This window comes from Takifugu flavidus, chromosome 19, assembly GCF_003711565.1.
Source record: "Takifugu flavidus isolate HTHZ2018 chromosome 19, ASM371156v2, whole genome shotgun sequence".
Classification (NCBI taxonomy): domain Eukaryota; kingdom Metazoa; phylum Chordata; class Actinopteri; order Tetraodontiformes; family Tetraodontidae; genus Takifugu; species Takifugu flavidus.
In genome coordinates, this window is record NC_079538.1 from 10,890,060 (window position 1) to 10,912,477 (window position 22,418).

The 22,418-nt window shown below is 43.0% G+C and overlaps 2 protein-coding genes across 4 annotated transcripts; one reads left to right on the forward strand and one right to left on the reverse strand.

Annotated features, from left to right (window-relative positions):
• Positions 1 to 161: 161 nt before the first annotated feature.
• Positions 162 to 8,734, forward strand: mmut (methylmalonyl CoA mutase). 3 transcript variants are annotated; one of them, XM_057016235.1, is made up of 13 exons: positions 162 to 178; positions 1,201 to 1,634; positions 1,724 to 2,091; positions 2,183 to 2,340; positions 2,985 to 3,156; positions 3,290 to 3,538; positions 3,657 to 3,768; positions 4,551 to 4,666; positions 5,797 to 5,912; positions 6,353 to 6,484; positions 6,567 to 6,714; positions 7,204 to 7,371; positions 7,944 to 8,734. In XM_057016235.1, exons 2-13 carry the CDS (start codon positions 1,238 to 1,240, stop codon positions 8,070 to 8,072), a joined length of 2,265 nt encoding a protein of 754 aa, XP_056872215.1. In that variant the 5' UTR covers positions 162 to 178; positions 1,201 to 1,237; the 3' UTR covers positions 8,073 to 8,734. The 3 variants fall into 3 exon arrangements, with proteins under 3 accessions (XP_056872215.1, XP_056872213.1, XP_056872214.1); XM_057016233.1 differs by lacking the exon at positions 162 to 178 and adding an exon at positions 394 to 647; XM_057016234.1 differs by lacking the exon at positions 162 to 178 and adding an exon at positions 927 to 1,119.
• Positions 8,735 to 12,199: 3,465 nt separating this feature from the next.
• Positions 12,200 to 19,189, reverse strand: opn8b (opsin 8, group member b). Its single transcript, XM_057016241.1, has 4 exons — positions 18,949 to 19,189; positions 15,494 to 15,787; positions 14,277 to 14,602; positions 12,200 to 13,894 (listed from the first exon to the last, which is right to left on the reverse strand). Exons 1-4 carry the CDS (start codon positions 19,016 to 19,018, stop codon positions 13,547 to 13,549), a joined length of 1,038 nt encoding a protein of 345 aa, XP_056872221.1. The 5' UTR covers positions 19,019 to 19,189; the 3' UTR covers positions 12,200 to 13,546.
• Positions 19,190 to 22,418: the final 3,229 nt, after the last annotated feature.

Consider the following 22,418-nt stretch of genomic DNA (forward strand, 5'->3'; position numbering starts at 1 on the left):
GTTTTTCTGTGGACACTTGGATCTAGTAAGTACTTCCGGGGTGTTGGGAAAGCGTGAAAGCTCTGATTGGTTAACAGCGACTGCTGCGAAAGCTGATTGGAGGACCAACGACACACCTTTCTTCAGAGTTGAACCATCCTATTAAAGGGACTCCAACGACAACTACGCTCGCGAAATGGTACGCTGCCGCCTGCTGATGAGTTCCTGGTTGCGTTGCCGGTTGTTCCTTTGTGTTTACTCAAAATATGGGTTTATAAAATTTACTTGAGGATTAATATTCGTAACAACGAGTTGGTATTTTATGGAGAACGAGATAATAATTTATTGATTTTGTGTTTGAGGCGCGCGATGAACCTTGCAATAAGGTGGGCAGTGAGGCTGCGTTCAAAGAGGCTTCGACCCCTCCTCCCGACAAACATTGTTTAGTCTCAAGAATAAAAAACTCAAAAGCACAAACTTGTGTTACACACATATTTTCTAAGTAGATGTATACGAACATTTCATAATCTTATTTAAAAAACGAACCATATTTTCTATTACTCGAAATGGTGCACCCTCGCTTGTGTCGTTGTTAGGTCTCCACATGCACCCTTCCAAGGTTGCAGTACTTTAAACGGAACGGAGCTCTAAAGAGCGCTAGCGACAAGGTCAGAAACGTGTCTTAAATAATATAAAACTATATGCTTTGATATATACGTGCCTCCTAAAAGCTTCGTGTCAGTAAATATCTGCTGTATTTCTTAAAGGCGTGGGCATATTCAGACTAGCTTACAGTCAGTCTTTGCTAAAGTGTTAATCAGCATTAGCATTTTTTGTTCAGATGTAAACACACACAGGACCGAGGGCTTTTTAAATGTGGATTTAATTTGTGGTGGTTCATAGTCACCGTTTTAAGGCACGTCTTTGTTGATTTTTAGTTTTATTGTGCATGTCAACTTTCACGCCACTTGTCAACCATAATGCTAATGTTGCTAATGGCAGTGTTAGAGCAATAACAACAACAATGTGAGTTAGCAAATTGCGTAGCAAAAGCCACATCTAATCGTTTGGAAACGCACGCACAGTCCAACGTACACAAAAGCAATACCCGTTACTGCTTTAATACGAATAATAGTTGCAGTAAGTGGCCAGTTTTCCAACACGGCTAATAACGTTGTCTGAAAGCAACCAGAGAAACATCACATTGTTTTGCCTTCGCAGGTGATCCATGTGCATCTGACTGAGGCATCTTTGAAGAATGCTGACTGCACATCGGGCCTGTGCAGCCGCGGCTGCGAAGCATCTGGCCAGAGCTTGTGCCTCCTCAGCACGCACGCGTCGCTGTCTGCTTCACACTTCGGTACCCTGTCCGGACCGAGTTGAACTGCATCCCGAATGGGCCAGCCTGGCTAAGAAACAGCTGAAGGGCAAAAACCCAGAAGATCTCATCTGGCACACCCCGGAGGGTCTCGACATCAAGCCCGTGTACACGCAGGCAGACTCGGCTGGGCGCGCAGATGAGCTGCCTGGAGTGTTTCCGTTCACTAGAGGGCCCTATCCAACCATGTACACCTACAGACCCTGGACCATCAGGCAGTATGCTGGCTTCAGTACGGTGGAGGAGAGCAACAAGTTTTATAAGGACAATATTAAAGGTAAATGATTCTCTTTTATAATGTAAATCATCATCATTCACACGACGCGTTGTTAGAAACTCTGATTCCTCAATCTTTGGCTCTTTAAGCCGGACAACAGGGTCTCTCCGTGGCTTTTGACCTCCCGACACACCGCGGCTACGACTCAGACAACCCCAGGGTCCACGGAGACGTGGGCATGGCCGGTGTCGCGATAGACACGGTGGAAGACATGAAGATGCTCTTTGATGAAATTCCTCTGGAGAAGATGTCCGTCTCCATGACGATGAACGGGGCCGTGATCCCAGTGTTGGCCATGTTTATTGTGACGGGAGAGGAGCAGGGAGTGCCTAAATCCAAACTAACCGGCACCATTCAGAATGACATTTTAAAGGAGTTTATGGTCCGCAACACCTACATTTTCCCGCCGGAGCCTTCCATGCACGCCATCGCTGACATCTTTGCTTACACGTCAAAGGTCTATATAATACTTCAGAGGCTTCTTACTTTTATTTGATTCCTAATTGCTTTTGAATCGGGCTGAATTTTATGGCTCCCCATGTTCCCAGCACATGCCCAAGTTCAACTCCATATCCATCAGTGGCTACCATCTTCAGGAAGCGGGTGCTGATGCCATCCTGGAGGTAGCCTACACCATCGCTAACGGCCTGGAATATTGCCGCACTGGTCTGAAAGCGGGCCTGACTATCGATGAGTTTGCTCCAAGGTACAAGAAAACATTAAACTTAAGGTCCTTTTTTACTGAGGACGCAAACATTCTTTTAAAGCCAGGTAATTTAAAAAAATCTGAGCTTGCCTTTACTGCATTAACTCACTGCTCTAAACAGTTAAAGCTGTCAGGAGTCATTTACATTTCCAGGGTTTGCTCTTTGCTTCTGTTTATGAGGCTATTTATGCAGGAATGGAAGCAGCACTGATTTTGGGAGGCGAAGAGCAAGATGTCAGTTCATATTCATATTAATGAACATGAATTAAATTGCACAGTTGGTCAGGAAATACAGCCTGTATCTCCTCTCCCAAGGGGTGTTTCTATTCCTCCACCTACTGTAAGGAACAACTGTTATCTTTGCTTTGATTATGAGTAATTTTCCGTGTGCAGAATTATTGGAAAATACCAAAAACCAAGAGTTGTAAGGTCTTAAAGATTAGCTCATAAAAATACAGTGGAGTTAATGAACCTGACAGCTGTTGCAGACAATGACAAGAAAGTCCAATGTTTTCACACTGAATGTTCAATAACTTCGTGGTTAATAAATCAATAAAGTGCAGCTGAATCTGCGAGGTCAATGGTAATGTTACCGATGTAGCTGTTTTCATTCAATGTTTTCATCTCCACGTCTGTTCCCTCAGGTTGTCCTTTTTCTGGGGCATCGGCATGAATTTCTACATGGAAATTGCCAAGCTGAGGGCAGCCAGGAGGTTATGGGCCACACTAATAAAGGAGAATTTCCAGCCCAAGAACACCAAGTCTCTCCTCCTCCGCACTCACTGCCAGACTTCAGGATGGTCGCTCACTGAACAGGTGAGGGTCAGCTGTGATTTAAAGGCCTTCAAAAGACCCCAGAAAGTATCATTTGTAGACAATTTTGGCTGACTTTTGCACATTGAGATCAATGTTCTCGCATCAATTCCGCTCCTCCCTCCTCTACCGGTAGGATCCGTACAACAATGTGATCCGTACAGTGATCGAGGCCATGGCCGCCGTGTTCGGAGGCACGCAGTCTCTCCACACCAACTCCTTTGACGAAGCCCTGGGCCTGCCCACGGTGAAGAGCGCTCGCATTGCCAGGAACACCCAGATTATCGTCCAGGAAGAATCGGGCATCCCTAAAGTCGCTGATCCATGGGGGGGCTCGCACATGATGGAGGCTTTAACAGACGATGTGTACAACACGGCGTTAAAGGTTTGGTTCTGGAGCGCCGTGGCTGATTTAACTTCAGCTTCTCTTCACCCGCAGCTCCAGTGTCAACGTCGGCAGATAATGTGACGTGAAAGTAAATGTTTCTTTTATTGTTTTGTAGTTCATTAAGGACATTGAAGAGATGGGAGGGATGGCCAAAGCTGTGGCAGAGGGCATCCCAAAGCTGAGGATTGAAGAATGTGCTGCTCGCAGACAGGCCCGCATTGACTCAGGTGCATAAGAAAACACACCAGCTTCACACCGTGGAGGAATCGGGTCTCCTTCAGTAGCTGAGATGTTGAATATCAAGTTATTTTGGATTTCTTTCCATGTTTAATAAACACAAAAGAGTTTCCACTTTCTCAGTGGCTTGACTGTCCTGGGCAGATGTAAATTAATTAAGTCAAAAAAGGGCTGTTCCCCATATAATAACGTTCCAGATAATCATGAATAAAGCTCATAAAATTCTTTAGCAGCTTTCCAAGCTGACTGTATTTCCCTATTGGAATAATTAATGTAGCTGTGTGTTGGAAATCAAACCAGTTGTTTTCCCAGGGTGCTTTAAGATTAAGTGTTTACATGTAACGAAATGGTCCTGCGCGACTGGGACCTAGAAGCAGAGCTGCCTCGGTGGGGAGGGAACGTTGGTGTGCAGCTCTGAATATTAAATACTCATTACTTTGCCCTTGGAGTAAATTTTTAAATTCTACTTATTTTAAGTGCCTCCATCTCCAACACTGGCATTCATTAGGTCTCTGGTAAATCTGGATGTAAAGCCATCCTCGCCAGTGACATATAACTTCATATATATGCATTTCAAAAATGAGATTTGCACGTGGATGAAGACACATCGAGAGGAGAAGGGTGAAAATGAATCCCATCACTCTTCCTCATCTGCATCTTCAGTCTGAGCAACAGTTCAGTGATTTATTAGTAGCTCCCACTTTATTTAAACAGATAATGCCTAGAATAAGTCCAGATATTTAAAAAACAAATTTGTGCTCTTGTCCTTCAGGGTCAGAGGTCATCGTTGGCGTCAACAAGTACCGCTTAGATAAGGAGGAGACGGTGGAAGTGCTGGCTATAGATAACACAGCCGTACGCGAGAAACAGATAGAAAAACTCAAAAAGGTAAGTACTCGTCCATGGACCTGGAAGAGCATTGCAGCTAGCCATGAGAAAAAAGACGAGAAGAGGAAGTATGTTTCATTACGCATTTTGAAAAAAGTGAAAAATGTCAGGAAAAAAGTCAAAATCACAATATTGAGAAAAAAAGTCAAAATATAATGTAGCAAAAAAGTGGACCTTTTGAGAACAACCGTTCCAAAATGCCATGCAGATGAAACTATAGCTCGGACTCAGCTTCAGTAACAAGCACTCACAAGCACAGGTGTCAGTATTAAGGCTTTGAACAGGCTGCTGAAAACATGCCCCTGAAGTTAGCTTCCTATGTGACAGTTAAGGGAAAATGAATCCATTATGCTAGTGACTGCTTCTCCACCGATTTTCTTCTTTGTACCTCTTTTCCATGTGATATAATTTTAGGCATTTTGGATAACGCATTAACTTTCCCTGACAACCACCATTAGATTTCTGAAACTTGTCCTCTCTTGTCAAAATGTAATCAAGGAACATTTTGATGATTTTTTTTTCACCTACTTCCAATTTCTTCTTGACATTTGGACTTTTCTCCCAAAGGTCATGACAAAAAATGGCTCCTCTTCCTTTCCCCTCATGGGGTGGCCCTAAATCTCTTCTGTACATTTGCAACTGTTGTCCAGACTTGTTTTTACGGACACTGGAGACATGGGCAGCAGTCTTCCATCTCTGTGTGTATTCTTTGAGATTCGCTCAGGCCGGGAGGAGAGACAGACCTCTCGGTTGGGTAAAGTGGGCACCGTTGCCACTGGTAACCTCTGTTATTGCTTTGTTCCATTGAGATTTGATCGTAGAAACGTGCAAATTGAAATGTTTGCTCAGGCTTTTTATGACTTACATCCTCCCAGCACAGCGCCCTGACACCTCGCTTGTTTCCTTTTTTATAATTGCGTACATGAATTATGAAATATATTGCCTCTGCTAAGCATAGAATCATTAATATTAGAGGACATAAAAAAAACATGTTGACAAAAGAACTGAGTCACTGAGGCAACATCTTAGTTAACAGTCTGCGGTGTTCCAACAGTCGTCACAAATGCACGGCAGCGGGATTTCGTGCTGCGTTACTGCTGTTAACAGAGCAGATGATTTTCCTCTTGCAGGTGAGACAGAGTCGTGACCCCGAGGCGGCGAAGAAGTGCCTGGAAGCCATAGAGGAGTGTGCCCGAACCAGGGAGGGTAACCTTTTGGCCCTGGCTGTGGAGGCAGCACGTGCCAGGTCAGAGATTATTAAATCATCTGTCAGTGTTATCAACCTTTCCACCGATTCTCCAGCAGCAGTCTCATAATAGCTGCATAATGTCCTCACTGATGATGATTACTGTCTTAAAGATTAAAGCGCTGACAGAATGACTCTCCAGTGTTGCACTTAAGATGCTGATCACATCTTTCTTGGCTAGAGAGTTCTGAGAGCTCATGGCCAGTTAAATCCACTAGAATAAACGTCTTATTACACCTGAGAGAACTCCAGCACAGTTGGTGATTTTGACTAGTTTGTGATGACTTAATCATTTATATTTTACTGCAGCAAGCGCCTGTGATTTAGAGGCTTGTTGCCGTGTTTTTAAATAATTGAAAGGTCATATTTTAGTAGATTTTTGCTTTGGTCTCTAAAAAGTAAAAGCGGGCTGAAGAATTGGTCTGCACTGCATCACTCAGGTGCTCCGTAGGTGAAATAACTGACGCCATGAAGGCCGTGTTTGGTGAACACAAAGCCAGCACCAGGATGGTGAGCGGTGCCTACCGCAGTGAGTATGGCGAGCAGGAAGAGATCGCCCTGGCTCACAACAGGTACAAATTCACCTCTTCACTGGTCACTTTGATGGCTGGTTCAGGCGGTCCCAACGTCCTTCTCATGCATGTCTTTTTTTAGAATTGCAGATTTTAAGAAACATGAGGGCAGGAACCCGCGTCTGCTGGTGGCAAAGATGGGTCAGGACGGTCACGACAGAGGCGCCAAAGTCATCGCCACGGGCTTCGCTGACCTGGGATTTGACGTGGACATCGGACCACTGTTCCAGGTGAGAGCCCCGCTGGAGTTAGACTTGTTTCCTAACAGAGCTAAGAACAACCAAAGCGGCAGAAATTTACATTTCTATTACAGCTCTGTTTCCTGCCTTTTACAATCCCCCTCTCTCCATTTATTTGCCATACCAATTTGTTCAATTTGTAAATATTGATTGGATAAGAGGTTTATGAATGCCAGAGGCCATTTTTTATTCATACATAAAAGTGTTATGTACATGCAGTTATTGCACCTTATGGACTAAGCTGCATGTTTTGTAGTTGCAGCCTATAGTAATAATTTATTATTCACTCAGATGAACTCAAAGCCTGTTTTATATTAATATAATCATTAATATTCCTTTAAGATGGTGAAGATACATAAACTCACGCAATGTCTGGTTTATAAAAACACGTATAAATGTTCTGCTTGCTGGAATCGGTTGGCCACATCCCCCTGAATAATGTGCTGGCTCTTTCCTTTGTTTTTCCACTCGGGTGAACAGACACCCCTGGAGGTTGCCCAGCAGGCTGTCGACGCAGACGTCCACTGTGTTGGCGTCAGCACACTCGCCGCCGGACACAAGACCCTGGTCCCCGAGCTCGTCAAGGAACTGCGGAAGATGAACAGGCCAGATATCCTGGTCATCTGCGGAGGAGTCATCCCGCCACAGGTTCACAAGATTTCATTACTTCAGTCTCCCGTGTCCTGGTCTTATGTTTCTCTTTTCGCTGATCAGCACTGAATTAAACGTCCCATTTGCATGCGGACACAGGCAAGGCAATAGTTACAACAGTGCATAACTTAAACACTTCAAAAGCGCCAAATAGGCACAGCTTTGCTTTGTAGTTCAGCACATACACAGATTTCGGCTCTTGACTTTCACATGACTGAGGGAAAATCTGTCAGTCCACTCTTAAGCTGCTCCTCATCCCTGTTATGAGCAGAGAACTGATGTAAAGAATTCAAATGTTCATGCATAGGGAGAGAATTTCAATACTATGGGGACTCTAATTGCAGGCTACACGTATTCTTCCCTGTCAGCATGTTTCAGCCATTCTTGTGGGCTTCATCGCCGTCCTTTGAGCTCACGTCACACTTGAATCCGCCATAATTGACGTGACGCATTTACACAGAGACTCTGTAAAAGCGTTCTCGCTTCCCCTCAAGGCTGATAAATAAAAAAGTGACTATTTGATGAACTGCAAAACCAGTTAAGTGGATCCAACCTCTTTGTGCTCGTAGGACTACGAGTTCCTGTACCAGAGTGGCGTGTGTGCAGTGTTTGGCCCAGGAACCAGGATTCCACAAGCCGCTGTGGAGGTCATAGACAATATAGAGAAGAACCTGGAAAACATCCGTCAAGCAATGTGAAAAGTAGGATGGAGGCTTTAGGTTTGTGTGTTATCTGCAGCAGTCCTTCATGTTGCTTTAGACTGCATCAAATCAGCATCCAACATTTAAATGGTTTTTGGATCCCCTTAAAAGCATCAATAATGAATTCTCTGCTGAGTTTCCTTCAAATTCCCAAAGCTGCTCTCACAAAGAAGTGACTGTATTGCTCAAACAAATGTTTCAGTTCAATAAAAGATTAAATCTGTGTGTTACGGTGATATTCAGATCATTATTCGGAAGCCTTGTGTCAATCAGACCTCACATCACAGTCTCTAATAACAGTCATAATTTAAATATCACTTTCCTGAATTTTTAAATATCTGCTTAAAGCCAGTTTGGAAATGGCCCACGCCTCAACATCTAGTCTCTAAAGTTTGGGAATAATATATAAAATTGTCATTTTGCTGGTTGCATAACACTGTAGCAGGTGAAAAGTTGCTTTTCAATGACTTGTCATGATTTGTTGGTGAAACTGTAGAAACAGACTTCATGTCTGGAGAAATAAATCTTATTAAACATCAGAAAACTGATCACAATGTAGAAACCAGTTCAAAAAGATGTATTTTTGTACACGTGAATCCAAACAGAGTTCACGTTGATGTCTTTCTTCACAATAAACTTGTTCACTTTTTCTGAAACGACCCTTTGAATGCGTGTGAATGGTTCACGTTTGGATTGAACGTTTCCAAAGGCATCAACATGGAGTTTTTGCTGCAGCTTCAAAAGCAATCTCACACGATGAGGACCGGCATTTCTTATTCTAAAGACCTTTTCTTCTTTTCTTTCTTTTTATGTCCATCTAATTTAAAACTTTTTAGAAACACCATCCAGAAAAGCAGCACCAGGTGAGGTTGATTGCTAAACTCCCAAATTTGATGACCTTGTGAAACGTTGCGGACGTGAAGAAATGAGCTTTTACTGCCCCTCGGGGCTGCAGAAACCTGCCTTCAGAAACCCACACATTAATAAGCAAAAATCAGGAGTTAAATTAAAACTTCTGACCAGAGAATGAATGAATCTTTGGAACCTTTTTTACACCTCGGGACTGAAATAGTCAATCAGCAGGTTACCAGAGATTAGATTTTTACATTTACCCTGTCACTCAACCTTAATGCCACACATTTATTACACCTAGTGGATTAATATTAGAATTATTATTTTCTCAGGACTATATATCCCTCCAGGAGAGAGCAGATTGTATGCAGCAGGGATTCTTATAGAAGGCTTCTATATGATGTCTCATTTAAAGTGTTCTTCACATTTTACAGGAAAACCTTTCCTAATAAGTGTTTGGCCTCTCTTTTGTGAACACAAAGATCCACCTGAAAGCCTCATCAACCCTTGTATTGTTCATCACGTGCATTGTTGTCAAGCCTCAAAGCTCTTCCTCCACAAGCGAGGCTGTCTAAGAGGAAAGGCAATTAAAACCGCTGATGAATGTTATATATATTGTTATCCATATCTCTAGATATGGATAACAAGCTTATCCATAAGTCGGACAAATAGGCACTAATCTTCCACACAGTATTACCAGCATCCAAAAGAAGACCCCCACTCACACAGTGATCACTCTTGTTCGAACATGCCAACATTAGAGCCACAGCTGCCCCTCGTGCTGTTGGTTGTCAATGCAAATCAATACTGGCTTCTCACATCCATTTCCCCAACAGGCCAACTACCACTTATCCTTTATGCCTCTTTCACTGCATTCACCAATAGCCTCTTTGGGCTTCTTCTGGGTCTCCTGCCTGGCAGGTCCAACCTCAGCTCACTGTCTTGCCTGTGGACCTTAGCAAACGGTCCCAATCTCCTCTCTAACATGCTCTGTCCCTACTCATTCCTGATCCTATCCCGCTGCATCACTCCCAAAGAGAGTCTTCAACATTTTCATCTCTGCCACCCCCGGCTCTGCTTCCTGTCTGAGCCAACAGCATCTGATGCACCTTTATTGTGCACCATGACTGAACTGTTTCACCTCTTTCCCACCCACGCTCGTCTATCAACCCCCAGGCGTCCAGTAACCTTAGTGTTCCGCTTGGGTCCCTCACGCTTTAGCTAACCTCAATTTCTCTCTTTTTCAGTGTAGACCTCCATCACTTTAGATTGTCTTCCTCCTGTTCTCGGTACAGAGCACAATGTCCTCAGCAAACATCACAGTCCTTGGAGGTTCCTGTCTAACCTCATGTCAGCAGCAGAACAAGGAGTGGTCAGTGAGGGCCAGCAGTGCCGTGCACTTAGAAAAGTCTGAGGTTCCCAAGAAACACTGTTAAAGACACTATTCATAATTGAATAATTAAAGCTTCTTCTGACTTGTCTGATGATTAAAAAGCCACAGCCCATCACAACCCATCATTCAGCTCAAGCAGTTGAAGCCGACTGTGAATCCGTTTTTCCCAGCTGGATCTCGGCTTGTTTGTTAATAATTTGCAGTAATCCGTTTGAGTCCTGTTAATCTCATGTATGTGAACTGAATACACGCTGACATCTGGGAAGAATGAAACAGGACAAGTAATTAAGCAGCACTGACATCCTGTCACACTTAACTACCTGAGGACCAGTGGCTCCCAAGAGGGTTTCTGAGAGGTGAGGAATGAGGAACATTAATCCGTGGAAATGGTTATCTGACTGAAAATAATACTTGAAGGAATAAACTGTGTCTTTGGGTTGGGGGGGGGGCACGTAGGGGTGGTACCTGACATGAGGACACTCCTCAGCCCCTTTGGTGACATTAGATTACAAAAAACAACGTGTCACCTCGAGATATTAATGCGTGAATTTTTTTTTATTATCATGGAACAGGGCAGCGATGACTCCTGCTGCTGACTCTGCTCGTCTGGAACGAGCTTCTCATTGACCAATGGCGTCTCATTGCCTGCTGATCTCTTCACCTGTGCATATCCACTGAAGTGATTTTATCTTGTGACCACACATAATTATTTTAAATCCAATGTCACCAGAGGGGCTCCGTAAAGAATGATACCAAATAAAATACTCAGTAAGACACAAGACAAATGTGAAAGTAAACACTTGGTTGCACAGATCCTGGCATTTTATTTCTTTGATTTTATACATCTGTGTTTTGTTCAACTGACGAATGAGGTGACTTTACTTTACAGGAGTTGAAATAAATGAAAATGGGCGCATTGAAAAAGGCACAACGGTCACAGTTTGACACCATATCATGAACATCAGTCTGCCTGTTTATAAAGGACGAATGATGGATGGATCATTCGCACCCTGCTGAGACAGACAGCTCAGTCTGCTCAATGAGGCGGGGAAGAGGCAGACAGGAAAACAGCACAATGAATCTCTTCAGTGTATTAATCCATAAACTCAGCCTGATGTGAATGGGGTTAGAGTGCAGGAGATGGATGCAGGACTCAACACAGTCATGTCCCTTCATATGGTGCCACCACAAGTGGCTCTTTGTGAGCTTGTTCATGCACACCTCATATGCTACATGGCAAATGCACTAAAATACAGCTTCTGCCTCTCATCAGCCTCAGTAGGTCCAGCATTCTGGGATACTGACAGAGTTGAGCAGAAGGGCAACAGTTTTAATCAGAGGTCAGTCCACCCAGCTAACAACCCCAACCAACAAAAACTCATGGTAAAGAGGATTAGGGTAAATAAAAAAATACATACAGCCATATGTGCGGAAAGGAAAGAGGAAGCAGTTCTTAAAGGGTGGAGACAATGGGACCCAGGTGGAGGACATTGGGGGTACCGGTAATTAGACAGCCCTTTAGCACACATAGAAAATAAACTTGATAAACTTAAATCAAAGAACAGACAACCTGTCAGACTAACAGTGAGACGCCACAGAAGTGCTGCACCTGTGAGATGAGATCTGTTATATTTCACATTAAGCTTCAGAAACAATTGAGTGTAATCCTTGTGGACCTTTCACTCGACACACTCCTTTTGAGTGTCACAAAATCCAAACCCTTACGGTACCCTGTGCTCCAGCGCCACTGCAGAGTTAAAACTTGATGGTTTGACAGAGACACTTTCACCAGCTGGTTGATCTTTCACGATGAGTTAGCCTGACACGATAAACCTGGTGCATGCTAATGGGGTGATGAAAAACAGCTTCCACCCACCCATTCAGTAGTTTATTTTATTGGAGGTTAAAGACATAAATTCACATTGTAAACAGTACATAAGACATGCCAAAATAACTAAACAAACATTCCCAGCGCTCCCAGGGGACATCAATATTTCCACACTCGAGTGCAGTGCAGTGTTTCGTTATCAAGCACTGTGTGATGCAGCTGCGGAGGGATCCGTGCACAGCATGTTTGCAAGCGTTCAGAGGTTGTGTTTGTGGGAAACGGGGAGCAGCTGGAGAAGTGCAACCACTTCAAACGCGGAGTCACCGTTCAAACGCCACAAATAACAGAATATTGTACAGAAAATCCTGTAGTAGGAGTCACAGTTCCAGAACCTCTGAGGACACGACTGTTTACGAAATCATCATTTTAAAGTTACATAGCTAATCTAGAAAAATAGACAGATTGGGGATCTATAAATAAACTATGTGCAATGCACTTTTTTTTTACCCCTCTCTGAATGTTCCCGAGTGGCCCAGGCGCACTCTGGACGTGGAACATCTCTGGAATGATGTGAAAATTACCATCTGATGACCCCTTCCAACCTGACAGACGATCTGAACGGAGGAATATTCCCAAATATAGTGATGCATGACAGCTGGAGGGCGGAGCTGCTGCCAAAGGACTAAAGAAAAACTGTGAATATGTATATATATGTATGACATAGATTTCCCTATACATTTATGGAGGATACATTTCTAAAGTCCCATATGTGCTTTGTTATTGTGATGAAAGAAGTGTGTTGTTGTTCTTCTAGCAGAGGTCTGAAACCCTCCTGAGTGCACTGCACATATAAATGATGAAATCATGGAACTAAAGCACTTTTTAGCATTTTGTGATGGCTCAGTGAGCGCTAAAGTGAAACTGAGGAACCCTTTTGACAGTTTTATGAAAGCATTTATATCCCCAGTGATTCCTCTATGGCAAACCTCCTCTTCCTATGTTTAGGAAAATAGGTGTCACAGAGGAATCCCTTAAATATCATTTAGATAAACGATATTTAGATAAACTAAGACTTAACAAAAATTATTTAACATCAATTATGCTGTTAAATCAGTTAATGAGTGTTGTGTTTTTTTGGTCTAAACATTTTACTGTACAGTCTCTGTTTGGAAAAAGAATTTGCTCATCAGAAGAATGGTTCTGGGATGAGTCACAGGATTTGTCGTGTACCGGTACCTGTGCAAACTGAGCCCACAGTTGTGGTGACAGCACACAAAAAAGGTGCAATTGCATTACCCTGCTTAAAGTTACTGAAATACATCCTGAAAGGTTTGGTAAAGTAGCACATTAAGGGATTTTTTTTCTCCTACGGCACAAATGCGCTTGACATTTTCCATCTCAGTTCAAGATCACAGTATGAGATGTTTCCTGAATTGTCTGTGCGGACATCGGGGTTTTGCCGGTGCTGACCATGTAAATGGTGGTTTCGTTACCGTTGTTGCTGCTGGTCCGGCAGAACTTGAAGCTGGGGCACCACAGGAACAGCTGCTGCACCTCCATTCTGAAGCTCTGGCTGAACATGTAGTAAATTATGGGATTGTACACCGTGGAGCTCTTGGCAAACATGCACGGCAGGAGGCTGACTTCCGGCGGGATGCTGCTACTGTCTTTGAGGATAGACCACAGACTTACCAGGCCGTACGGAGCCCAGCAGCCCAAGAAGCCGACACTGATCAGAACAGCGATCTGGAACGGAGTAGGAGAAAAGACTCAGTAAGGCCTTTTGGATATTACTGACAATAATCTATCATCTGTTTTTGATGTAATACCGAAAATCTCTTCAATAACTTTTATTATTTACAGGTGAGGATGGGTGGATGTCAGTGGTCAAATCATCATTAGGAAGTTTACAGCTGCAGCCTGTGACAATCTGACAATGAACCAATCTCAGCCAATCGAATTGCAGCATTTACGATCATTTGTAAATAGTTGCTATCACGTCCATGTATGCCAGGGTGTGTACTGTCAATCAAGTAGAATGAGAACTCACAGAAGCCGTTTTATCTATTTTTCCTGAAAGGCCGCACAAAAATTGCAACAACATTCATCATCGGGACAAATCACGTACTATTAACAGCCTGCGGTGGAGCTTGATGATGACGGGGATTTGGTTGGTGTTAAGTGTCTTTTTATAGGTGAAATAGAGTTTGATGGCGATGCCAAAGTAGCAGCCGATGATGATGACCGCAGGCACGGCGAGGTTGAGGGAGAAAATGGTGACGACGAAAGAGAATCCCTCGTCTTTCATTTGGCCCCAGGCCAGAGAGCAGGATATGCCGAAAGGCTCTGGGCCATAACGACCCCAGCCCAGAATGGGGAACATGGCCCACATGATGCTGTAGAGCCAGACCCACATGCACATGATCTTCACTGACTTCCAGGTGATTTTCTCCTCTGTGAAAGAGTAAAAAAAAAAAAAAAATGTCAGTTTTCCATTTTCTTCTTGGTTTTTTCCTTCTGTGTCTCACAGTTATATAGAGCTTAAAATGGACAAAAACAACAACAAAGGCAGAAATCAGTGATAAAAGCATAAATGTGATATAAAACTTGATGACCCCACTGTATGTATTCGGAGGAAATCTTCTACCAGCCATCTCGTTTTCAGAGAAGGGAATATAAGGAATATATATGGTCCTGCTTTCCGTCCCAATTTTCAAAGATGAGTGGTACTCTCTAACGTACGTATGGCAACGCTGCCTCATCCACGCTCAAATCCGAGCCACAGCAGAGACGATGGTGATGCAATCCCAGTTTAATAGGGAGTTATGCAAGACTACGTATCGGTCACAGTGTTACATATGTGGTGTATCTGTTCTTTTAGATACACAGAAATCTTGTGTCCTTTTAAAAGGTTTTCATGCATTGCACTAATTAGATTTCTCAGAAACGCTCCTGCAGTCACAAGCTTTTTAACACCTTCTTTTCAGGGGAAGAGATCGCAAAGACACTTTTTAATTCCCCTGTAATAGATTGTGATGGTAAATCATATGTCGCAGCCGTATGTTGACGCAGCACTACGTACTGGGTCAAGTACTGACATGCACGCACTGTCTGGCACACTTTATTGGGGTATCAAGGACTCACTTTGCAGCATGCAGAATCCCCAGAGTCCTATTTAGCTCTCAGCTAAATGTGTTCCAAACCCAAGCAAACATCTTCTCTAGTGGTGTCTGTCATCGCCATCACGAGTGAAGTTAGAGGAATTTCATTTAAATCATCTTTGAAGTGATGATGTCATGGTCTCTTGGACAAAAATGTGCATTTAATCACTTTTCAAGCTCTTACTTGGAGATTGCAGATTGAGAGAGACTGTGAAGCGCACTATGGCCAAGATAGTCAGGTTCATGATGCTGGCGACACCAAAGAGGAACCCTACCAGTCCATAGTATATACAGGTAGCATCTCCCCCAATCCAGCGGTGGCTCCAGGCAGAGGCCACCGACAGAGGGTACATTGTAACCGCCGCTCCCAGGTCAGTCACAGCCAGATTCACACAAAGCAGCTCTGGGGGCTTCATCTTTGATGACCTTTTGACTGCCGTGATGATGACCAGAAGGTTTCCAATGATGGAGAGAACCCCTAAAACACAGAGAGAGTAAACACTAATGTTCCTAAATCACTAGAACCCCTTAAAAATGCATCAAGCCATTCAATGTGTGGAGTATTTTTTATGTATGATAATCAGTTCATTCTTGATTCTTTGTGTTCTTTGTTGAGGCACAGACTACTATTGATCTACTATTTTCATTCAACAGCTTCCTTCTGCAACCCTTATTGAATGTGCATGAATTAAACTGTTGGAACCAATGTGTGAACAGGTTCACATTGATTTCAGGGAGCCGACCACACTCTGTATAGACCTTTACATTTTTGTGAGATTACTGGGATTTTGACATTTCCAGAAGTGGATCTGCTGGCGTATGTTTGGTAAGATCATCCTATCACTGATGGGCATGGAATCAGCTGGAGGCCAAGGATTAGTGAGTAATTAATGTCACATTCCATATTACAAAAAAAGCTGGAGGTTGCCTGGAAACCGGTTAGGCTTATAAGCCTAACCGGTGTTACACCCACAGCTGTAATTAAACGACAGGAGCAAGTGGAGGATAATTATTTAATGTGCCTTTATAAATATGAAACAAACTAAATAATAATGAATAAATACACAGACACACACACACACACACACATACATAAATAAAACTTAAATCAAAATGCCAGAGTGTCACTATAAGTGCTGATTGTATTCTTTTCTGTTCTAAATTTCTGAAATCCTCTGATAACTCATATGAAACAGCAAAAATCTCTAATTAGATCAATGTCAATATTGCTGCAGCTGCATAAGACGCCTGTTGATCCTGGAGGCAAGAAATCCCCTCGAGGCAATGATGAACTAAAGAGCCTTTCATGGAGCACTGAGAGATGACAATTCTGCAACCACTCTTTCCTCACACTTTCCTGGTTCATGCTGGAGTGAAAATTGTGATGACACATGTGAGGAGGAAAGCCTCAACGGCTCCTAACATCTCAGAGCAGAAGAGCTCCGTTCCTCCTGATTTCAGAGTATTGACATGGAAGGGATTATGAAAATGGACGAGTGAGGGAGGGATTTGTGAGGAAACGATTTGGGGGAAGTGGCACCGGGGTCTGCATCTTCTGCACATACAGGTCAATGCAGACCCTGCTGGACTTTTACTTAAATACAAGTGGGAAATTGCAGGACACTGACCATGCAGAGCTGGTCTTTAGATCCAGGATCAGACTCATTCCATATAGCAGCATCCATTACAGCAAATGTGAAATAAAAAGCAAAACAGTCCATTTGATACAATATTGTCACAGCTGCGGGCAATCATGCCCGTGAGCCGTTTCTGACAATAATGCGATGTTCAGCCAAACTCGTGTGTCGCATTTGGGTTCTCATCTGGTTCGTGACACAATATATAATAGACTGGTGAGAGCCGTGTAAGGTAATTAAGAGCAAAGTGTTGCGTAAATGTGACTGAGATGGAGGCTACGCTGATGAAACTAAACAGAGAATTGATTCATTCGATTATCAGATGATAGAGACTAAACAAGACTGCATGTGCTACAGCACAACACTGGTTCTTTTGCTTTCAACCATTTACTCTGCCTCCTACACAGATTCTAATGCGTAAAACTTGATCTGGTAGACAACAAAAGATAAAACTTAGATGATTCTGGATCTAAATGTCCAGCAAATGCAATCAGGAAAGGAGGTTCAAAACCTGAAAGGTCATGCTTTGTATGAAGCCTAATGGAACCATCAAGGGCCCAAATAATCTGTGCAGTTATTCAGTCCTGCCTGTAACAGTCCTTGAGAGCTCATTTCTTTTAATCTCACAAAGTAATCCATCCATGAAGAAATACTGTAAAGAATTCCAATGAGGGGGTAAATATAGCTAGCAAAGGTCTTTTGATAGGTTCAAAGGGTTGAAGAATACAGGAGAAAGGCAAAAAGGCTAGCAGACAGATAAAAATTCACAGGAGGGAATGTTAACAGAAGGAATAATTAATCACACAGCAAGAGACAACAATCAGAAGAGGTAAAAAGAATGTCTATTCTAGACATTAGCACTGATTCTCAGCAGCTGTACCTGTAGATAAGGCTGTTTTTGTCCTTGATTACACATTGTTTAGATCACCTGAACCTTTAAAAGCCTTGAAAGATCTGGACCGGGCTCACAATTATCACCTTGTTGCATCCGCCATATACAGTGCTGATGAATGCATTCAGCATCAGTTAGGTGGCAGAGAACAGCAGGAAAATTACACCGCTGATGATAACCCTCCTCTTCCAGCCTCACACCTACACCACACAATCAGAGGAAGAAAAGCTCCACATTGTGTAATATTAATGAATATATATTTTTCTGTTTTGACCTTTTGGCCAGTTAATACTGGAGGATTTTAACAGATGCCAGTGTACTTCAAAATTCTGTGTTTGCTGTTTTACACTGTTGGATTTCTACTCAATGTGGATGATACATACAATATGCTCCTCCTATTCACCCCTTCAAATGGCTCCCTGGGGTCTTCATTCCAGTGTTAATGCAGAACAATATGGAATATTTATTACACTCTATGTGCGCAAGGAAACTCTTGACTGTCAATGAATTGAGATGATAACAGGATAAGCTGATTTAGTTTATAAGTCAGTCATATAATTAGGCCATTTTTGCATTGCTTCGTTACATATTACAGTCATCTCATTACAGGAATCGTGCTTTTCTTCGTCCAGTTTATCTGGATGTGGGTATTCATGCGTGAACAGCCCGGTGACCGTGTGCGTAAAGATAAAAAAAAAATCTCCTGACGCTTAACACTAACATATTCTTACTGGCAAAAGGAACACTATCAGCATCCCAACCATCGTCACACTGGACTCATATCAGTAAGCAATACAACATTCAGATTTTCCAATCCTAAAGGAAATTAATTATGCTGTAATTGGCCCAATTTAAAATAAATAAGTAAAGTAGGAGCAAACGCGGGTGCCCAAAAGTTTTTATCACAAAAATTGTTTTGAAAATCACGTGTTTGTCCAAAAGATCTGTACCAGCATATGTACAAATAATTCCACTGGTATCCAGGCGTAAACAGTCCAGTACACGTATCCCCAAGTTTTACATTTATTTTAGCTTTAGTGTTCTCTGCGGGGGGAATATCGCCCTCTGTTTATCTGTTTTTGTTCGTTCAAAATTACATGCGCCTCTTACCTACAACCAGTATGAAACAACCTGTGCCAATGTCCAGCGCTGGGGAGAGAGCAGAGGAATAAATATCCATAAGAGCTGCAGTGCGTAAAAGCGGAGGAACAGATGGAGAAAAGTCGCCACTTGGAGCAGTTGATGTGATCTTATGTCACATACATCTGTAGGCAACTGAAGTAAGGAGGAGCAGAGAGGTGCTCAGGGTGCGGAGCGCGTCCTCTGCTCTGGCTCAATGATTTATAGGACGCGCGTCTCCAGGGCGACGTTGTCAGCGTGGCTTACGCGCATTGAGACGACCTGCGTACCACAAGTCGATGCTAAGGTGTCAAAATGAGCCTCCCCCTCATCATTACAACTGTAAAAAGGCAAAGCCTGCACGGAAATATTTGCTCTATTATCATCTCCAATTTTTGTTTATATATATATGTGTGCATGTATATATATGTGTGTGTGTGTGCGTGTGTGTGTGTATAGATTGATATTTTTTTCAAGCCTCGGCTACCCAAAACCTGGTCCCCGCTCTCCGTTTACACCAGGACGCCTGAACATGGAGCGATACGAAAGAGGGGCACCAGCTCCAGTGGCGCGTTTCGAAAACGCCGCCTAATGTGCGCAACAGCTGCAGAGCGCTACCACTAAGTAGTACCATGCGTAGGCCTAGAAGAAGAACTTTGACAGGTACAACTCTCAAACCACGTTTTTCACAAGTGTTTGTTCGTTTTAAAGTTCATGGATTCGCGTCGAAGCAATTCCATCAAGTCAATGCTTCACTTCGAAAGCGGTTGACTGTTGTGCTCAAGAGCTTCTATATAAGCGTAGAATATCCGGTTCACTACCGCCACCTACCGGCGTGGTGTGTGTAGTACTGCGTGTTGGTGGTCTGTGCGCTTGGCCTCCCCTCCAAAAGACTTCTTTAGTTCTGTAATTGCTGGAGACAAAGTTTGAAAATAGCCTTCATGGACCATTAGCATGCTGATGACCTGGGTGGTCAGCTGAGAGTTGTTAGCACTGAGCCAGATTTGCTTGCAGGAGCTTCCATTTTGTCTGCAGTCACATGGTGATGAGTCACGAGATCCTGTGTGACGGTGTCGGATGGTTGAGGAGGAGAGCCAAGTTTGTGTACTAGCTAGAGCCGATTGCTGGTTTGAGGTGGTAGACTGAGACATTTTCCTATCATCCACTCACGACACGGTTCCTACTCCCCATGTTGGAGCTGCCCCATTTGCCCCAAATACACTCTCAGCCAAAGAACAAGGATTAAGTGGCACCTGGATGTGCCCATTACAAAAATGCTGTTACATTCTAAGGTTTGGATTTGTGCACATGGTTGCCTTTGCAGTCTCTTGTGTCTTGTTAGTCATTGGTGTAGTTGACCTTTTTCCATGACCTCCTCCCAGATGAAACGATCTGCAAATGCAAATTAAACCACAGAACTGGACATTTTCACTGCCTAACTAAAAAGAAGCACAGTGATCAATCATCACCTGCAGGCCTGCCAGGTTGCCACTAAACAAACACCCAAACTCAGCTCTTTCCCCACTGGTTCATCAGGCACCTCAGCTGCACCCCCACCCACCCAGCTTCCACCATCCAACCTTCCACATGTCTCGCCCATTTCTGCATCCACTGTTCCTCCTCCCCGACGAGATCTTCCCCCTGCACAAATAATAGGACCTTCTGCCACCTCTTCCTGCGCCTCCCCCATCTACGTGATTTTATTTTGAAGTTTCTTTCGCTCACTTCCGGTTCTGTCTCCAAGCTCTGGCTAGAGTCATTTGATTTCAGAAATGAAGAAGTCTTTTAGAGAAGAGGTGAAACAACTTCAAGAACCTGAAACAGTCCGGCTGCTACCTGAGATCAAGAATATTGAATTGAATATTGAATATTATCTTTATTCTTCTTAAAATCTTAGTCCACCATGGAGAGTGGTGGTATTTCAATTTTATTTAAAATTTATGCAGGGATTGAAGATGATCTTATAAAACATTTGAGTTTTGAGTGATTCTATCAGCCTGGCTTATGTTGCGAAATTTGACCAAAATAAAAGGCGATTTTAGATTGAGAATCCGATTCTCAAGCATGAACGTTTGATCCTTTATACTCTGGTTCACTGAATCCTTGATAGCACTTAGAAAACCCATTAGTGACCTAAGCTGACCAGACACCCACAGAATAACAAGAGGTCTAAACTGGCCGCACAGTGTGTGACAACACCTTCGCAGTATTTTGGATATGAGTTTGTTTGAAAAGAGAACAATGATCATCCCAGCATGACCTTTCTGGTGTGACAGTTCCAAGAACAGTGCAAAATTCTCCAGAAGAGCAGGTCAAAGGTGTTGATTGGCAGAGCTGTGAAGAACTTGAGGAGAAAAAGAAATGATGAGAAAATGTGCTGCAACAGCCCCAAATTCATAATGGAAATTATCAGCAGCAAATGTGGCTTTGCAATAAATCAAACCTCATCCTGCTGCAGCAGAAACAGCAACAATTATCGTCTAATGGTTCAGACATCATGTCTGATGGAAGCCGGGATGATAACTACAGTAATGTGTTTCTGTGGCAACCGAGACGTTCCCACCATCTGCTTGGACTTGATCACATTTAAAGGTTTGTTTTATTTGACAGCGGAAAATTAAAAGTTTTATCTCGACAAGCCTTCACAAGGCCAAGGGTAGTTTATAGGCATTTTATTCCTCCTCATTCAGGACACCAAAAAGGAGCTCCCGTATCAATTCAAGCCTTGTGAAGAACAACGCTTCTTATGGAAGGTTAAACATGGCTTGTATGATACACACAAACTGAAAACAAACTTATGAAAACTCTGTGTGTGTGTGTGTGTGTGTGTGTGTGTGTGTGTGTGTGTTTCTCTTTCATCCTCCCTTCTGTCAGTCCAAGCTCACACACTCAAAAGTAGCAGCCCTGCAGGGACAAACAGCAGAGCATCAACAACATCAGAATGAACTCGTTGATATTATTTGTCAGGGATAATCTGTCTCTTTTGATTTATTATTTTTATTGATTTCTAAACAATGAGCCTCTGCACTTAAAACACTCGTGGTTAAAATAATGAAGAGATCAATCCTGTTTCTGGGCAGTGACAGGAAATCGATGACACGGTTCTCATTTTGCAATCTATACTTTTACCGCTAGATGTCACCAACTCTCACACACTGGTCCTTTTAGTCCCTTAATTGCAAAACCGGTTCTTCAACACGTCTTCCTTTGTGATTGAATTATTAAATCAGCCATCAGTATTTGTGTGCCTCTGGATTTAATTTAGCAACAGTTGGATAGTTTCTACACTCGCATTGGAGAAAAAGAAGATGTATGACCTTTAACTTCGCTGGTTTTTAAATTAAACAAAACACAGGGTGCACTTTCCTGTGCGGAGGTGTTGTTGATGGGTTTATTCAATAAAGGTTTTCACAGTCCATGATTTATTTCGAACTGTTGCCACCACCTGTGTTGAAGAATGT